This window comes from Orbicella faveolata, unplaced genomic scaffold (assembly GCF_042242905.1).
Source record: "Orbicella faveolata isolate gen_17 unplaced genomic scaffold, um_ofav_v1 contig_13, whole genome shotgun sequence".
NCBI lineage: Eukaryota > Metazoa > Cnidaria > Anthozoa > Scleractinia > Merulinidae > Orbicella > Orbicella faveolata.
Genome location: NW_028301540.1, coordinates 1 through 18,968, shown reverse-complemented (window position 1 = coordinate 18,968; position 18,968 = coordinate 1). Strand labels below are relative to the sequence as shown.

Sequence of the window (18,968 nt, the reverse complement as noted above, 5' to 3'; positions counted from 1 at the left end):
TTGCGTAGATGTTTGGCTTTGGAAAACACAACAGCCTATTTTCCATTTAGATAAATAACAACAAAAGGCAACTGAAACAATCAATTCAAATTTCCTGTCAATAATCTTTAATGTGTAAACAACATTATTCAACTGCTAGTGTCTGTGCAGAACACAAAAAGCACTCTTCATTCAGAATTAACCTTCCGAAAACAACAACTAGAAAGCTAATTATTGAAATTATCATTTCTCGTAATATTAAGTTGAAGATTATTGTCTTGCTCAGTAACTCCTGTTACCATAGTTATAGGGCACAGGTATTAAGTTTCCTATCTCCTGCCTTTCTCCTAATAATTGCAACTCTGGTGATATTAATTTCATGTCATTTGTTTGACAGTACCAATATTATGTCTAATAAAGCCAGAAATCCATTAAGTCTCCCATTAAGTTTTGAGCCCTGCATGAGCTCTCTCATGTTTCTTGGCTGGACAATAATTTTTATAGAGTAAAATTGTTTATCAATCAGCAAGTATCTGAGTATTTATTGGCCTTTTTTGTTGAGAATTAAGTCATTTGATTGCAGCACTGCTCTGTGCGTCGGAAAGTTTTGAAACTGTGAATACAAAAAGCAAGTTTTAAAAAGAGTAAATGACAGCAAAGACCTTATGGGCTCAACCACTGTTTACTTAATATCTTTCACAGGCTTCCTAATCACTGAAAAGAGTGCACGAGTGGATGAACAATCGATCTTGAAACAAAAATTTGTGAGCCGAGGAGGTCTCATTTGCCCAGTTCAAAACTGGAAATTTCATGTGTGCCCTATATAGAGGGCTGGTCTGGCAGTTTTAATGGGTAATGTGGCATCTCTCGTAGCGTATAATACGATTGGGTTGCTACCCTAGCCAAAAACAAAAGACCAAACAATTGAAGCAATGACTTAGACTTCAAAACAATAGAAGCTGCTTACAATACCAAAGAAAAGCAAGTTATGAGAGCTGCTACACTACCAGTATTAATACTTGCCATTTGCATCAAAGGGAGGAATGGACATCAGCCTCACTTCCATTGACGGGCCAAGCATCTACAGAATTGGTAGATATGCATAGAATTTTGAATTTCACTTCATGCAAAAATTGCCCTTGTTCCAATTAAGAATAATAATATCATTGTCATTTGCATTTGTACATGTGGAGTCAATTTAACTGGCTCAATAAAGCAATTACTGGCTCAATAAAGCAATTACTGGCTCAAATGATTGAGGTGATGTCATTCCAAGTCACTAAAGCTACATATTAAATCAACCTCTCATTCACTTGCATTTAGCAAACTGGGACAACGAATTCATGGAACGACTGAGAAATTATCGGTACCCTGTCTTGGTAATGACGATAACATTTATCTTCAACTAAATTATTCTTATTCTGTTAGGCCCTCTTGTTTGAAAACATGCAACTTTCAGTCAAGCTCTCATGCAGGTCACAAGATTTTGAGGAAAAAAATTGGGATGTGAACTTTTGCGAATTGATTCTGGTCTTTGGGAAGTGAAACTGCTTTTGGGAAATCAGATGGTTTTTCACTGCTCGGAGCTTGACTGTAAGACTGCACGGAGAGAGTTAGTCTTTGACTGCCTTGTGGATGGTACGAGTGGAAGTCATGAGTTTGTAGACGCCGGCTCGCTTTTTGGTGGCTTGCAATTGTACAGGAACAAGGCTGTCGATGCCTTCTTTCCACTCTTCACCTGAGAGTTCAAGCTTATACAAGTTGGTGCCTATGTGTTTGTAATACAACAGCGTTGCCTCTCTTTCTCTTATGGACTGGACCTGGCCAATAAAAACCTTCGGATTCTGATAGGTGCTCTCCTCTGTGACAACGGCCACAAAATCGCCCCTGTTTACATCCGCACAACCCTCTTCTGGTTCCTCAGCAGTTGCATCTTCCTCTTCGTCGAGACGGCCCTCTGCGTAATCTCTGGCCAAGTCAACCGCCAGCCGTTTCTTCTGATTTGCTGTGCGCCGATCATACGTAGTTTGTGCTTGTTTACGTGAATGCCTGAGCGCAGATGCCAAGGAAACCTTGAGAGAGTCGGTACAGTCCCTGTTAAAATCATAGAACAATGTCTGAGTTATGATTGACCAAAGACTTAAAAATGCCAGCCAGTGAGCGAAAAGAAAAAATGTATATTTCATAATAGGCCACTTTCAAAAATACCACAATACTTCTTGTTAAAAATATATATTTTATAATAGGCCACTTTCAAAAATACCATAATACTATTTGTTTTCCCTCTAAAATTTTGCATAAGAACTGTTTCCAGTTTCACCTGGGACTGAGAATGGTCCCAAGAGAAAATAGAAATAATAAATTATTTGAATCCTTTGATTTTAAGCTAAGAATGTTTCATGCGAGTCAAAGAAAGATTGACCTCTTGACTCAACTTCACTATTTTTAAGATTAAATGTGCACTCTGAATTACTAAGAATAACTATGCGTCCACTCACGATTTGTCGTATGCCCATGTGATGAACGAAGATCGAAGGATGTTTATAGAGGCCAGCTTTCCCGTAAGGCCATATAGCACACTCTTCAAGTGAGCGGAGAAGGAGGCAGCAGTGAAGTGACCACCATTCTTGTTCTGGAGACAAAAAGGGGCAGTGCATTTGCATTGGTTTTGTCTTGTTTTGTTTTTTCCATTTTTATGACCTCTTCTTATAGAGATCCTTGCCAATACCACTTGTGTGTATATAATGTGTATATATATAGGTTATTAGAGTGGAGAAAGGAGTGAATACTCAAAAAAACAAGCAGAGTGAATCTGTTGAACAAGACACCCCAGAAAGGTTTTCTTTTTCCCCTGAAATCACCCCACAAGTGTCCAGGATAACAAAAAATAACCCCAACGGGGTTGATTTTGCATCACACAAGGGTTAATATTGCAAATCGTGCCACCCCAGAGAGATGTGGCTTTCGGTCTAAAACACCCCACTAGGGTTCGTAATAATAACCGTGAACCTTGACAGGAATGTAGTTTTCAAAACAAAATACCTCACCAAGCCTACAAATAATTTTTGTTTATAGGCAGGTCATTTGTCACGACAAAGACAAGTTTTGACCTGACAAAAAGCCAGTCTGGTCGGACAAAAAAAATTGTTTGTCATTATAAATTAAAAAGAGACATTTGAGACATTTTGGTATTTCAGTGTAGACTCTTCGCCAAAACATTGGTTGCAAATTCAAATAGCTTAAAAGTCAACTGAGTGTAAAATTGCTACTAGCACCAGCAAGGGGACCTTTACATTATGTCTGGTATTAATTTACCTGTTGAAAATTGACAAATTTACAAACGCTTATACCCCTAGTCACACAAGCGTTTCCAATGTAACAAGTTTCCCACAACGTCTAGGGACTGAACAGGAAAAGGGATGAAACAACCTCCCGCACGGACACCTTGTCAGTATAAAACCTCACAATAACATTCAGAGACTTGAAAATTGGCCGAAACGAATTCTTCGACTTTTTCTGAAAGCAAGTTTCCTCTGAAAGCTTTCGGGGTCAATTGAATAAAAAATTGGCGTAATTATTTAAAATGTGGAATTGGAGGCGGTCGTGACTATAAAGCGTGACCAATTTGTACATTCACGCTTTTCACAAAAACATGTCTGTGGTACGGAAACTATATTTCAACCACACTGCCAGACGTAAAAAAAACTATAAAAGGTTAAAAATTTAACTGACTTTTGATCATACGGACTAGAAAAACATTTGGTTACATTTTAGAGGTTTTAAAGTTTTTGAAAGCGATTGCATTCAGATAAACGAAACGTGAGTATTTGGGCTGTGTATTCAATTTCCATAATATCTTTAATCAGGTCAATGTATTACAACTGAAAATTAATTCCACAACACTTGGTGGCAACAAACAACGAGTAATTACATAAGACCTCAGTTCTAAGTAGTTTTTCAGACGAACATAATTCAGACTAAATGGGGCTTCACGATCTTTCACAACGCCACCGCAAAATGCGTAAATTAACACGCAGGAATAGTGGTACTGTTGTGATATGTTTACAATTCGACATAACATTTGAGATGGCGCACTGCGCGTGATAAAATTCTCAGAATTAGAATAAAACAAAACCGATAACAATGCTTTTTTCCGTAGCATTGTGTGGCAGTATAACAAAATAAGTTGTCCCATATTCAGCCACAAATTTCCAGTTAAAATATTTTTCATTTTAGCGGAAATGCCCGGTCAGAGTGTCCAACCAGGCTAAGCTTTTACCTGTCAAAACCTCAAATTTACCAGACAATTGTCCAATGACCGACTGTTATTTGCAGGCTTGCCTCACTGAAATGTTGTTTGACTTGAAATCACCCCAAAAAGGTGTGAAATTAGGTGCAGAAAACCCACCCTGGATATGAAAATTTCCTAACAAGGGGTAAGATTTGAAATTTACACACCCTGCAAGGATGAATCTGCCAAAAAAAACACCCCACCGTAGAAATTGTCACTGAATTTTACATACTGAAAGAGCTTTTGGGGGTGAAAGCTGACTGTGACCAACCCTTGAAGGATGAAATTTCTAAGAAAAACCACTCTTGGTATCGAAATGGGGGTGAAACGAGAAGATTAAACAGCTTTATGCCTCAACGTTAGGGTTAGGGTTAGGGAGGATCCTTGGCTGGGATCAATTTCCTCACCCCAAAAGTCCAGAGGTTGAAATCTAACTTACACAAGATGTGAGGATATCATTTGGTAACTTGGTCAAAACAGGTTAAACCTTACCAGCAGTAGGTAGCTTTGGCTTGACTCTGTAACCAAATGCGGCCGATAATCCTTTATGTACGATGACAAAAGTCGACAGAGCTCGTCTTCAGGCTGAAAAAGATCAGTGGCATTGACCTCAATGTCTGGTCAATCATCAAACTAAATGATAAGTCAATACTTTTGGGTGCAGAACAGCCTTTGTACAAATTTCTAACAATTAAAGATTGGAATAAATGGCCAAACTAACCAGCTTGAAAATGGCATCAACATCAACAGATATAAACAAATGTTTATGGATGGAGTTTTACATCCATGTCAATCAGTAGAAATTTTAGGTAAATCATCTCAGATCACCATTAGTGGTGCAGGATCACAAAACTGGCTACCCTTTTATGATGAGATCAATGTATTGTAAATAAATTATGCTCATGCCACAAATGCTTAAATGGGCAATGCCCAGAGTACTTTGGAGATAAATTAGTGCGTATCAGCAACATGTCGACCAGAATCTCACACTATGGTGATATAACTATACGCTGCTCTAGAAATAAACGTGACACAGAAGGTGGAAAAACTCTTCTTGTTACAGCTGCAAAACTTTGGAACTCTCTACCTATTACTATAAGATCTGGCACCAGTATTAATGCCTGCAAACAGAATTCTTGTAAGGAAGGTTATGCTGGCTTGGATAGCTTTCCCATTTCATAAATGTTTTATCCTTTTAATATTACATTTACTGTCTTTGCCCTTTTCAATATTATTTTGTAAATTAGCTCTATCTATTTAAGGGGAGGGCCAGAAGTTTACCAGTCGTCAACTGTAATGTGTCACCCTCGGTAAACAAACTTATTTATTTATTTACTTAATTTACTGGAACCAGAGAGGAAATTGTCTAACCTGTAGAGACAGCTCATCTCGTCCAGAAAACTTTCTGGTCTTGTAATTGTTAAAGTGGAGGATAATAGCCCCACTATCCTTGACAAGCAGGTAATTCTTCCCAGCTGAGGTCTTTGGGTCGAAGTTCCTGGCCTCTTCCCCTGACAGCACTTCCAGGGTCCTGATTTCCAGCCCCCGTGACGGGGGAATGAACACATACAGGGATAGCATAATGAGATCGCAAAATTCCTTGGCTTTGAACTTCATTGGACCAGTCAATTCAAACTTTTCTCGCTGGGTGCTAACAGCAGAAACCACTTCCTCCCTTTTTTTAAAGACAAAACCAAAAACAAAAAAAGGAAAGAGGTTCACACAGGTTTGGCTGTCCAGGACAAAGGGAAAGGGAACAATTCAGGATAAAAGTACTGCAGCCAAGAGAGATCTATCTTGCTAACCGCAAACAAACAATGGTTAGTCAGTTTACTTTCAAGTGCCAATTCCTCCTGAAGCTCTAAGCTAGCCTCAAACTAGTATCCGTAATCATGTGATTGCTAACTAACACAATTGATTCTTAACAATCTGTAGTCTACATCTAGTTATGCGAGAGCTTCACTCTTTTTTAGCCAATCAGAACCAAGTCATTTTTCCAGGTATAATATTGCTGGTACTAATCGCAGTCTCTCCTGTCACAGAGTGAACAAAAAACAGTTTCCATGCCAAGACTTACCAAGGGATCCAGCGATTTTGGGCAGAAAGATCTTCCATTGTGGACGGCCTTTCCAAGTCACCTTCTTTCTGGAGAATTCGAGCTTGAACTCTCAGCTGACGGATAATGGGGACCCCTTTGAAATCAGGAGCATGCTCTCTGTGCACAAATTTGATTGGGTAGAGAAGTGAGCTGATGTGATTTGAAACCGTCGCAGAGCTGCAATTTCGTTCTTCCTGTGAGGAAACAGAACAGGTTAATTGAGGCTCGGAACAGCCAAAAATCAATAAGTAAATAAATAGATGTAAACGAAAGAAAAGGAAAAGAAAAGAATCAACATGTAGCAGAAATTCATCAGAGGCAAGAGTCTCTGGGTTAAAGTTTTCAAGCTCGAAAGGAAAAATTTCACCCACCAAGCAGTAAATCAGTGATATTAAAATTTTCCAATTTGTTGGGAATTTCTTTCTTTCAGAAAAAGTATGGAATAATACTACTACTAATAATAACAACTATTATTGACTTCTTAACGTATAGAGTCAACTTATTAGCAGCTAGCTATTTATAATTTCTCTTTAATTCGATAAAGACAACGTCCAAAACAGATTTAAGGTTATTGTTAGCATAAAACAAGTTTCAACGGCAGATCGGTAAAAAGATATCGCATTGCTGATAACACATTGTGAGTAATCAACACAACTTAGTACACGTCGTAAGGTTAAAAGTCCACTAATTTATGGCGAGAAGTTACTTTAAAACAATACCTCAGATGCAAAAGATATAGGTCCCAATCATAGCGTAATTTATCTGTGATGTTAACGTGCATAGCGAAAATCCTCCAATATTCGTCATTTTCAGCAGTTTCTTTACACACAGGTATTACGGGCTCACATTTTTTTACGAAACTAACTGATGTGGTTTTCAGTCCCCGGCCGTGAGTTCCCTTGGGCGTTTCTACTAAGGTGTCAAAACTTAATACGAAAGCCTGTAAAGAATTTCTCTCACCTTCAAAAATTCAACGTAAGCTTCGATCAAGGGAACTCTCAAAAAGCAATGTGGTAGAAGCTCTTCATCACGGCCTAAAGTAGTTCTAACGTAACCCAGAAAGCCTGCGAAGAAGATAAAAAAGGAGAGGTTATATGTTAAATCGCGTCACCCAAATATCGGTTATCATCACTTAGGCGCAAACGTGGAAATTAAGGCCAAAATTAAAAAAAGAAACAAAGATACTTACAAAGCATTCTCTCTTGAGCCTTCTCGTAAGTAGAAAGGGTCACCGGTGCTTTCTCTCTTTCAAAGTTGACTTTCTGGGTAAAGAATCTCTTTACGGAAGCCAAAAACTTTCTGACTGCCTCGGGTAGCTCACCGAATTTAACCGAATACGGGGTTTTGCGCTTGTTCCCTCTCTGCGCTGAATGCAGGGTAGATTCCGCATGAAATTCACCCGCAACGACGTCGTCTTCATTGTCGGCCTCTCTCTGCGCTGAATTCAGGGTAGGTAACGCGTGAATTTTACCCTCAGCGACGCCGTCTTCATTTTCGAAGAGTGGTTCTACCAACTTTTCCTGCTCGAGCGGGACGGGTGATAGCGGGCAATCATCCTCGATTTCAATTACATGTACTGCCGAGTTATCTGGAGCACTAGAGGAGCAAGGCATTTGTTCTTCCATTGCGAAAAAGGTGGTTACGACGAAGAAAATACCCGAGCGTGTGGTCTGTTGGCGTACTCAATGATGATGTGGAAAAAATGATTGAATGGTGCAAGAACGATGCTTTACGAACTACGAGAATTTTCACAGGTATAAAATAGGCTCTTTGTACGATCCGGTCACATGGTACAGAATTAATTCCGCTGGGACGCAAGTTACACAGTGGGATTTTCAAAACAAAGGAAAGTCGTCCTAGACTGGTGCGAGTTCCTTTGTTTTGGAAATCCCACTGTGTAACTTGCGTAATTAACTCCGTACCATGTGACCGGATCGTGCAAAGAGCTTCACTTCCTGTGATCTTTTTATTCATTATTGCATAACTTCATAACTTCACAGCTTGATGTAAGTTACTCTGCTCGATCTTGTAGGAAGGTTATTTTTGCATGATTTTCTCGGATGTACTAGTTTATCAACTATTTAAATTGGAATTGAAATAAAGTTTGCACTCATGCGTGTACGCATTGTTTCCCAAATATAGAAATGAGACAAACAGCGGTGACAAACATCAGATATAAACACATCACTTGTTATCTTTTACTTGACGTTTCGTATGCTTCTGCATACATCTTCAGAAGCGGCGGTTAATGCAAAATTGCGGTTAAATATACAGGAACACTAACTTATTACCGCACCTTTCAATTACATGCGGACTCTTACATTCAAAGCTCAACCGAAAAATGCGTTTTTCGCTACCGCCAATCAAATGTTCGGCGGCGCCTCCCAGCTTCCGACCACTGCCGAGCACTGTTTCGTTGTCTGAACTGTGCTCAGCGATTTGATTACCGCGAGCTCGGCAGTAATCGGAAACTGGGAGGCGCCGTCGAACATTTCATTGACGGTAGCGAAAAACGCATTTGTCGATTGCGCTTTGAATTTAAGTGTCCGCATGTTACTGAAAGCTCCAGTAACTATTAACTATGAAGTTACAATAGAGGTGACAAAACACTAATAAAAAACGGTTGTTTTAAAGCGAGCTAGGGACGCACAAGCAGACATATTTCTGCCCAGGAACATAACCTCTTTTACTGTGATTAACACTTGAGAGGGCATTGAGAAAATAAAGACTGGGACAAAAACAGTCTGAACAATCATGCGAGCGTTTACAAGTTGAATGGCTGTTATTGAAAGACACGAAAGTCAAATTCGAGGTTCGATAAAAGTTAAATTCGTAGAAGACACGAAAGTTAGATTCGAGAAAGGTTATGCAATTAACTGTACAATTGCTAAACTGACAGTTTATATCGGCGGGCTAAAATAGCCCGTCAAATTCTCCATTTTATCCCGGAAAACGCGCCACAGTGCCAGACACAATGATAGTGTTGAGATATAAAGCAAAAAAAAAAAATAAAATGCGCGCGGAAACGCGCTTTTGATGATATGGCATCAGTGCTGGCTGAAAAGGAACCCCAATTTAGTTTTCCAGCTTCAAGCTTGTGCGGTAGTATTAAACAAAACTTGAAAGGATTCGACAACAAGTTTATTTATACTCAGCTCACAAATAGAATTAAATGAACAGAAATAAGTTAATATAAAAAGAGTACATGGCCGCTTGAAATAACCTTAATGGATTCAAAAAAAAATAAATGACACGAATAACGTTGCTTAACTATAGGCTTAACTATAGTCGCTTAACTATAGGCTGAAGGGGTATCTTAACTCCCACGACACGGGATTTTGGTCAGGATTTGACTGAAAAAGTGGGTTATCGAAAGTGTGCTATTTGGTCTTCTTAAACTACCTAATAACAAACTTAAAAAAGACAATCTCATTTCTTTTGTGATTTTTAATACAGTACTAGGAATATCCGATCTAACAATGTTGTCAAAACTCTTGGGAGTTCTTCTCTGCGTTATTCTTTTCCATAAAAGTTTCACTTCCCTAGCTGGCTGCGTTATAAACCGTTTTCCTTTAAATATTCTGCAAAAATAAAAAAAAATAATAAACACTCACCTTCACATACAAGCCACCAATAAACTATGACGTTACCAGGATGCCCTAGCAGAACTCGAGAATTTTTTTAGTTCAAGCAGTTTCCTAATTAAGCGGAGCGACCTTTGTCCAACATTAAAGGCTATTATGCCAATACGGAAATAAATGTTAGGATTCTCTCACCCTATACAGCTAGTCATCTTCAAGCACTTGACTCCAGCGACTTCAGAACCCGTACAGCAAAGGAAAATTCCTGGTCATTTAACCGGACGCTGGTTTATCTTGTCAAGGATCGAATCCTACTTCAACTAGCCAATCTAAGCGTCACGTGGTTTTCTGCGAAAAAAAGAAAAAGAAAAAGAAAGAACCAAAACATACTAAGGAAAAGAAAACAACACTCAAATGGTCAAAGTGGTCATTTAACCGGACACTGGTTTATCTGGTCAAGGGGTAGTGCATTCGCATTGGTTTTGTCTTGTTTTGTTTTTTTTTTCCATTTTTATGACCTTTTCTTATAGAGATCCTTGGCAATGCCACTTGTGTGTATATAATGTGTATATATATATGTTATTAGAGTGGAAAAGGAGTGAATACTCAAAAAACAAGCAGGGTGATTTTTTAAGAAAAATCACCCTCAATGGGGTGAATCTGTTGAACAAGACACCCCAGAAAGGTGTTTTTTTCCTTGAAATCACCCCACAAGTGTCCAGGATAACAAAAAATAACCCCAACAGGGTTGATTTTGCGTCCCACAAGGGTTAATATTGCAAATCGTGCCACCCCAGAGAGATGTGGCTTTCGGTCTAAAACACCCCAGTAGGGTTCGTAATCACAACCGCAAACCTTGATAGGGATGTAGTTTTCAAAGCAAAACACCTCACTGAAATGTTGTTTGACTTGAAATCACCCCAAAAGGTGTGAAATTAGGTGGAGAAAACCCACCCTGGATATGAAAATACCTAACAAGGGGTACGATTTGAAATTTACACACCCTGCAAGGATGAATCTGCCAAAAAAAACACCCCACCGTAGAAATTGTCACTGAATTTTACATACTGAAAGAGCTTTTGGGGGTGAAAGTTGACTGTGACCAACCCTCGGAAGGATAAATTTCTAAGAAAAACCACCCTTGGTATCGAAATGGGGGTGAAACGAGAAGATTAAAAAGCTTTATACCTCAATGTTAGGGTTAGGGTTTAGGGTTAGGGTTAGGGTTAGGGTTAGGGTTAGGGTTAGGGTTTAGGGTTAGGGTTAGGGTTAGAGTTAGGTTAGGGTTTAGGGTTAGGGTTTTAGGGTTAGGGTTTAGGGTTTTAGGGTTTAGGGTTAGGGTTAGGGTTAGGGTTAGGGTTAGGGTTAGGGAGGAATCTTGGCTGGGCCAAAGTAGGGTGTTTAAATCAATTTCCTCACCCCCAAAAGTTTGAAAAACTTGAAAAGCTTGAAGCTTGAAAACATTGATTTTCACCTCTCTCAAACAGGAAAACCGATCACCAGTATAAAAAAAACATACCGCATCAGATGAAACCGCTAAAAGCCAGCAAGATAACAACACCCAAGATAATAATGGCCAGTTGCAAGTTCCCATGAACACTGAAAACAGCAGTGCCTAAAAATCATAAATGACATAGAAACAGTAATTACACATCGTGATAAAAAAGACCCTTCAATTAGTAAACAATTTCATCAACCTTTTGTTTTATTGCAAGGATATTCTCTAATGCCTTACTTCGTTAACAAGTTCATGTTGTGTTTTTGGAGGAGCCCTTCAATTTTTGTTCTGTTGTATTGCAAGGACATTTTGTATTACCTTACATTATTAACGAGTTCATGTTTTTTTCTGGAGAATATTACATTTTGAATACCATTACACCAAATATTACTAAATGCTTTTATAGTGTGCATCCTTATAAAATGGACACCCTTAAAACAAAATTTTCAATAAGACAATTTATGCTGTCATAAACTTAGTGAGGACAATGACGAGTATATAACCCTTGAACAGTAGCAACTCTACTCAGTCCCACATAATGAATGTGTGGAATAGTTGTTCTAGTGTTGAAGTTGACAACTAATTTTGACAATGTTGACAACTAGTTTCAATGAAGATCTGCCACAGGATGGGCTAGAGAATGGATTTTGAAGTAATCATCAATGACTTCTCTCATTGAAGAATATTTTTAGGTATGTTTTTTAGGATGTATTAGAAGAATGAAGTCACAGGTCAATCAGTCGATGGTCCTTGGGGTGAAATCATGATAAATGTTAAGCTTAAAGCTTGAAAACATTGATTTTCACCTCTCTCAAACAGGAAAACTGATCACCAGTATAAAAAAACATACCGCATCAGATGAAACCGCTAAAAGCCAGCAAGATAACAACACCCAAGATAATAATGGCCAGTTGCAAGTTCCCATGAACACTGAAAACAGCAGTGCCTAAAAATCATAAATGACATAGAAACAGTAATTACACATCGTGATAAAAAAGACCCTTCAATTAGTAAACAATTTCATCAACCTTTTGTTTTATTGCAAGGATATTCTCTATTGCCTTACTTTGTTAACAAGTTCATGTTGTGTTTTTGGAGGAGCCCTTCAATTTTTGTTCCGTTGTATTGCAAGGACATTTTGTATTACCTTACATTATTAACGAGTTCATGTTTTTTTCTGGAGAATATTACATTTTGAATACCATTACACCAAATATTACTAAATGCTTTTATAGTGTGCATCCTTATAAAATGGACACCCTTAAAACAAAATTTTCAATAAGACAATTTATGCTGTCATAAACTTAGTGAGGACAATGACGAGTATATAACCCTTGAACAGTAGCAACTCTACTCAGTCCCACATAATGAATGTGTGGAATAGTTGTTCTAGTGTTGAAGTTGACAACTAATTTTGACAATGTTGACAACTAGTTTCAATGAAGATCTGCCACAGGATGAGCTAGAGAATGGATTTTGAAGTAATCATCAATGACTTCTCTCATTGAAGAATATTTTTAGGTATGTTTTTTAGGATGTATTAGAAGAATGAAGTCACAGGTCAATCAGTCGATGGTCCTTGGGGTGAAATCATGATAAATGTTAATCGTCGACTCGGAATATAATGTAATAAATACAGTGAGATTAAAAGCATCTTCATGGATGTGGAGTGGTTAACCAAGTTACAACTCTATAAATTCTGGAAGTTGAACTGTGAGGCATGGATTTAGTAGTGGTGTAACTTTGGCAATTTTCAATCAATCATCTGCCGGGAGAATGAAAGATGATAGATTTGAACTGTTAGAGGTCTCATTAATATAAATTTAAAACACTCAGCCCAGCAGCACAATTAGAGCTGATCATATGTGGGACTGCTGTTACATTAGCTCTGAGGTTGATATAAGATTCGAGCTTTGCAAGTAGCAAGTCAGATGGCTTCAGAGTTCAAAAGCTCAACGACTACAAATCAGTAATATATGAAAGTGATAATTTTGCAGCTTAAGGCAAGTGATAAAGTTGCCTTACTGTTAGAAAAATATTTATTTCTCTTTGAAAAAATACTGAATTAAAACTGGTAATAACTGTAGATGGAAGTAATTCCAAAGATCTCAGTTGACCGGGTTACTAGCATGATTTGATGCCCTAAACTATGCAATCACTCAGCTAAACAGAAAAAAATCTAAGAACAAACAAAGATCAAAATTGAACTGACTGTTCGGTAAATAATGGGATGGTGAAATCATGAATTATTCGAAACGTCAATACACTGTAAGAGATCTTTCTGTATTTTCTCACCCAACAATTTCAACATTACTACGATTAAAATTCGCTCTCTATAAATACGAAGATTTAGTCCGTAATTTGATAATTTTATCTCAGCACAATCCGTAGAAATCGAGGTCTTCCAAAGCGTAAATTCCTTGGAGACACATGCGCATGCCCCATGCATAACTAATGAGCAAATGAAACACGCTTGTGTTTCATTTGGGATTAATGTTTCTCAATAATTTTCATTGAAGTGTTGTGACTAATCTATAAAACTGTCTTTCGAAGGAAACACGAAAACAAATTGCATGCGTTGACCTCACAGCTTTGTTTGTTTTACGGTCAATTCGTATTGATGTGATGATGGTATTACCAGGGAAAAAGTCGGATAAGAATGAACATAACGCAACTAAAACAGCAATTATTAAAACGCTATCGAATACCTTTCTCGTCCCCGAGATCGCATGCGTTCACTTGTCTGCTTATCGACGGTCCACTTCTCTGTGACTCTAGCCATTTCTCTCTGATGGCAAAAAGGGAAATTTAGCACTAACCAGATTCCGTGCCGCACTTGACATCGGACTCAGAGAACAAAAAGCATTTTACAGACTTTTTTCGACATGCCGCCATTGTCGGGCGAATTGAGCACGTCTTTTTCGACTACGTCATATGAAAGATAAGATACCACCCATATTTGGATCAACCTCGTCCCCAGGGCTTATTTGGATAATCACGATCAAATCGCTGAAAGTGAAAGGGAAACTTGTTATTTCAGAGCTGACCTGAATTGTTTTTGCGATTACTAAAATGGCAAAAGATTTTGTAAACAGTTTCGATCACAGTCCATTTTTGGTCGAGGTAAGACTATACTGAATAATAATGGATTTTTCCAGCGGTAGAGAACTCCTTTTTTGCTTATATTAAGTTTACTTCAATTCACGGTTAAATTGTCCTAATCAAAAGAATAAATTTATCCTGTGTTTAAATTTTGTTTCTCCAAGCTGGATTAGCACTATCCAAGGATTAAACTAAAGGTTAAATTTAACCCACCTAGCGAGGTGAATTAACGTGCTAATCGGATGAAAATGCGGACAAACAAGTCAAAATAGCGGACATTTTGCTTAAAGTACTGGGCCCGGTACGGAATGCTCTGAGTAGTTACCAAATATGGACGGACCATTCTTCGGCGATACGCCAGCTTTTTAGTTTTTTACACGACTAGTGCGAAGGAAGAAGTCTCAACTTTGTGCTCTCAGAAATAGAAATCGTTTCATGCTGTAATGTAAAAATGAAAGATCAGTGATTCAGTGATGCCTGATTCAGTAAGCTTCGCCCAGCGTACAAATCTCATTTTAATTTAATCATTTTTGTTAGTCTTCATAGAAGACAAGTATAGTTGAGATATAACTATCGGGCTTTCTGTTTCTCTTTATTCAACAACAAGTTCGCATCAATTTTGTAGGAAAACGATCTTCGCAGCGCAGCAACATTTGGACCATTTTAGGATTTGACATTTTAAAATTTAAGTTTTTAATCTTATTGTAATTAATATACTCGCGTCTCATAAGTTTAGGATTTGAACTTTTATTATACTGTATATTTGTATTCATAATTTTATTTTCTGAGGGCCACAAGTTTATTAGCCTTTGGTTATTAAGTGTTTAACCCTCGTTAAATAATGTCTATTATTATTATTATTATTATTATTATTATTATTATTATCGTCTTCACGTAATGTTTGCTTAGAGTCCTTAGGGCCGAGACCAAACCATGGTCCTGGGGCACTAGAGGATAGCCAGTTTTTTTGCTTGATAGCACCCTCCTAAGAATGTTTATTATTATTATTATTATTATTATTATTATTATTATTATTATTATCACTATTATCATAACCATCATAATTATCCCTTCCCTTCCCTAATACTCCAGCTACAGACCGGTTTTACTGGCTTAATGGAGTTTAATCGAAGGATAGTTAAACGGTGAATAAACACAATTTTATTCCTCGATTAATTATCCCGCTAACCTCGGGTTATGGTATTCGGGTTTTGAACAACCGGGGTCTGGCCTTCATTTGGCAGAGTCTGCATTTTACGCGAAAATACGGTGGAGAGCAGATGCTATGGAGTTGTACGCATCTAGAGTCATTCTGTTCAAATAGAAAACTCTCTCAAACAGTTACAGCTTTAGTTGCAACATGTGCTTATCCAATTCTATATTTTTTTCAGACTTTCGATGACGGTGCTACTGTACTGACGAAGTGTTCAGTAGAAAGACTACAATCCATCCTGAGCCCAGACGAAGCCAAGAACAACCGGCTGATCGTCAGCAGTTACAAGAACGCCGTCCAGCAGTTTTGTAATGAAGGCAAAAGTGACGACAAGATCATGATTGTCGCCTTCGAGAAGGAGTCCAGCGATCCCTCTGGCTTGATTTTGCTCAAAAAACGGAGTTACGAAGCCAGCAAATTAACATCTATTTCAGGGCATGCAGTTGCCAGCGACATGAGGGCCACGACCCGGAAACTGATGTGGGAGGTCAGCTATTGTGTTAGAAGAGCTGACAAGCGTTCCTTGTGTTTAGGAGACATTCTTCTTTCCTGTGCCATAGAAGAGGTTAGAAATAGAGCGAAGAATGATCCCCACGGAGCTAGTACCTACATCTGGCTTGTTCTAGCAGGAGGATTCTCCAATGTACCTGCTCTACGCCTGTATCTGGCACATGGGTTTGAGATCATTGGTGTTTACGAAGTAGAAAGCGAGGTCTTGATGGCAGTACGTAATGTTGGTGACGAAAGCACACGTAGGGTTTTAAAGCAGGTGAAAGGCAAATTGGAAAGCACTTTCCTTCTACCTGTCCTTAAGAATGCTGCCGCTGTACAGCCAGCGATAACATGGATGGCGCCCAATGACATTTTCGCACCCAGCAGCACCGGGGAAAGCCAAGAAAGCCAAAGTACAGAGGTTTCTGGGGTGAAGTTATTCTCACAACAGTCTTCTGTAGCTACGGGAAAAGCAACGGCAGAAAGCGAGTTGCAATCACTCGAAATCCATATGGCGAGTCCTCAAGAAACCCAGGAGGACGAAATCCAGATGGCGACTCCTCAAGAAACCCAGGAAGACCAATTTCCGCATTCAGGAGTTTCTGACGAGGAAGTTATCTCCGAACAATCACCTGCGGCTACAAAAGTAGGAGACAACCCAGCAGAACAAGAAGATGAAGAGGAGGAGGTAAGCAAATAAAAACTAAGACTTAAAGAGGAGAGGTTCTCGGGCCACTAGATCGTTACTGAGATAGAAAGCTACACAGTGAAATCTCCATATAAGAAAGTTCTGCATTGCTACAAAAAAAACGTTTAACAGTGCTTTTGACCCTATGTTCTTGATCAGTAGAGTTCTACTGGTATACTAATGCAAATGCTGTAATCGGATTGACTGAGCCATTGAACACTATCAGCCATTAGTGTGCAGTGGCTGGAGATCGTCTTGGAAATGGCGACTTTTTTTCGTTTTTCCAAAGTTTTGGAGGAAAATTTTGATGCAAATGGATAATTGAATTTCTGACAAGCCTAAACGAAGGACATTTAGGGTTTCTTGACTTTTAAAAAAGTTGAAATTATTGAAAAAGCTGATGCGCAACTTCGATTTTAAATGGCACTTAAATCCGAGCGATCTTTTTCAGGCGCAAAGTTTAATAATGCGTCAAGAAATAATTGGAAACCGTTATTTGAAGTAAATTTTAGTAAGAATTCTACTAAAACAATTAGATTATGCGCTCTCGATAGTTGGTTCGGCCATCGGCCTCATCAACTATCACCTTATAGAAATCTGGAGCTCATAATCTAATTGTTAAATAGAACAATGCATACAATATCTCTGTCTCATTGTCCTACGCACCAGGAATACGAGGACACGGCGGACACGAAGAAAGGTACAAGTTGCGCTGTGCACGATGACGCGCAAGTCGGTGTTGATTCTAGACTTAATATTGTTTTGCAAGTGATCCGTGGTTTGGAAGGAAATAGGGAACTTTCCTCAGACGTTCGCGCCTCCTACACTCAATCTAAATTTTCACCATGTATGCAGGAATTATTTACTTCCTAAGACCTCGCCCTGATTAGTTTGTTGACGCTGCGCGCTTGGCGCGTTAGTTCTTTATGCCGGCTAGAGGTTGACCAGAAACTCGTAGCGTTGATATAGAATCTCTCTTAATTGCAATTCGCACAAAAGTCCTGATGGTTATTCTAATATTGTATCTTACTTGTAGGAGGAAAGTGAAAGCGAGACGCCAAGCCAGCCAAAAAGAAGAAAAAGGGCACATGGTTCACTAAAACAACAAGTAGCTAGAATTGTCGGTGGTGAAACTCAAGAAGATCTCGAGCGGTACGTGTCTAGCTTGGAGTTCAGGTCTTACAGAGACAATTTGAATCTCTTGCACGCGCAAAGCGTTTTAAGATGTGTGGAAGGAATTCCGCAACAAGAAATGATACAAAACATAGTATCTATGACTGAGAAATTGAAGGGAGATATTTCCCATCCTTTTCTGCAGCAACTACAATTAGCTAGACAGCTTGAGAGCTTAAGCAAAATTCGAGATGAACATATCTTGAATACTGCGAAGTGGCTGGTTGACGAAGGAATGGTATCGTTAAAAATAACAGCATGGAGGGAGATCGTACGGATTGCCTGGATTGTTTACCGTTACCCCGTACTAGGCCAAGTGCAATTAAGTTGGTCAGAAGCAAGGATTGTGCTGCCTGCTTTGCGAGATCTTTTTGATGAAAAGGTCGCGAGAAACGAGCCCTTGCCTAACAACGTAATCAGGGCACAGCAGTCCAGATGTGACGCACCGTACCTGCGCATTTCCCTTGAATTTCCAAACACACCTCCCGGGGATGGGGATGGATTATGTGACCTTAGAGTTACACAGCTACATGGCGTGTTTGTTAATGACGAAAAAGTAAACGGTGTTCAGGAAATCAATTTTGTCCAACGGGTCTACCCCAGTTCGTTCGGTCAGATCGAAGGAGTCCCAGCAGATTTTGTTGAAATGCGAAGCAGGCTATTAGGATTTGACACACAAGAGGCGCCAAGGGGTCCCGGAAGAAGGGACTGTCAAGTACCACAACCTCTGTGGCGCGAGGGAAGACAATTTTTACAGGAGGAACTCCAGGGACTCAAAGGAGACATAGATTGCGATCAGGCGAGAATCCTGGGTGACTGTTATGGTGTGGACATCTATAACAGGCTATTGCTG

The 18,968-nt window shown here is 39.0% G+C and overlaps 3 protein-coding genes across 4 annotated transcripts; 1 reads left to right on the top strand and 2 right to left on the bottom strand.

Moving 5' to 3' along the window:
- Window positions 1–84: 84 nt before the first annotated feature.
- LOC110060122 (uncharacterized) lies at window positions 85–6,477 on the bottom strand. Its single transcript, XM_089283954.1, has 5 exons — window positions 6,348–6,477; window positions 5,642–5,945; window positions 4,763–4,855; window positions 2,478–2,611; window positions 85–2,073 (listed from the first exon to the last, which is right to left on the bottom strand). The coding sequence occupies exons 1-5, from the start codon at window positions 6,383–6,385 to the stop codon at window positions 1,593–1,595; spliced, it is 1,050 nt and encodes a 349-aa protein (XP_089140080.1). The 5' UTR covers window positions 6,386–6,477; the 3' UTR covers window positions 85–1,592.
- LOC149114571 (uncharacterized) lies at window positions 6,472–11,674 on the bottom strand. 2 transcript variants are annotated; one of them, XM_089283955.1, is made up of 3 exons: window positions 11,469–11,674; window positions 7,088–10,297; window positions 6,472–6,562 (listed from the first exon to the last, which is right to left on the bottom strand). In XM_089283955.1, exon 2 carries the CDS (start codon window positions 7,991–7,993, stop codon window positions 7,532–7,534), a length of 462 nt encoding a protein of 153 aa, XP_089140081.1. In that variant the 5' UTR covers window positions 7,994–10,297; window positions 11,469–11,674; the 3' UTR covers window positions 6,472–6,562; window positions 7,088–7,531. The 2 variants fall into 2 exon arrangements, with proteins under 2 accessions (XP_089140081.1, XP_089140082.1); XM_089283956.1 differs by lacking the exon at window positions 11,469–11,674 and having other exon boundaries at window positions 7,088–9,949; window positions 10,145–11,150.
- Window positions 11,675–15,554: 3,880 nt separating this feature from the next.
- Window positions 15,555–18,959, top strand: LOC149114570 (uncharacterized; the record flags this gene model as incomplete). Its single annotated transcript, XM_089283953.1, has 2 exons — window positions 15,555–16,942; window positions 17,979–18,959. Coding segments are annotated over exons 1-2 (2,094 nt in total), but the record flags the coding sequence as incomplete, so codon positions are not given.
- Window positions 18,960–18,968: the final 9 nt, after the last annotated feature.

Bases quoted from the DNA above. Each gene is read 5' to 3' on its own strand.
- LOC110060122 (XM_089283954.1), bottom strand. From the start codon at position 6,385: ATGGAAGATCTTTCTGCCCAAAATCGCTGGATCCCTTG. The intron at 5,946-6,347 runs GTAAGTCTTGGC...CTTTAAAAAAAG, and splicing joins CAAAATCGCTGGATCCCTTG to GGAGGAAGTGGTTTCTGCTG. The intron at 2,074-2,477 runs GTGAGTGGACGC...TGATTTTAACAG, and splicing joins ACATGGGCATACGACAAATC to GGACTGTACCGACTCTCTCA.
- LOC149114571 (XM_089283955.1), bottom strand. From the start codon at position 7,993: ATGGAAGAACAAATGCCTTGCTCCTCTAGTGCTCCAGATAACTCGGCA.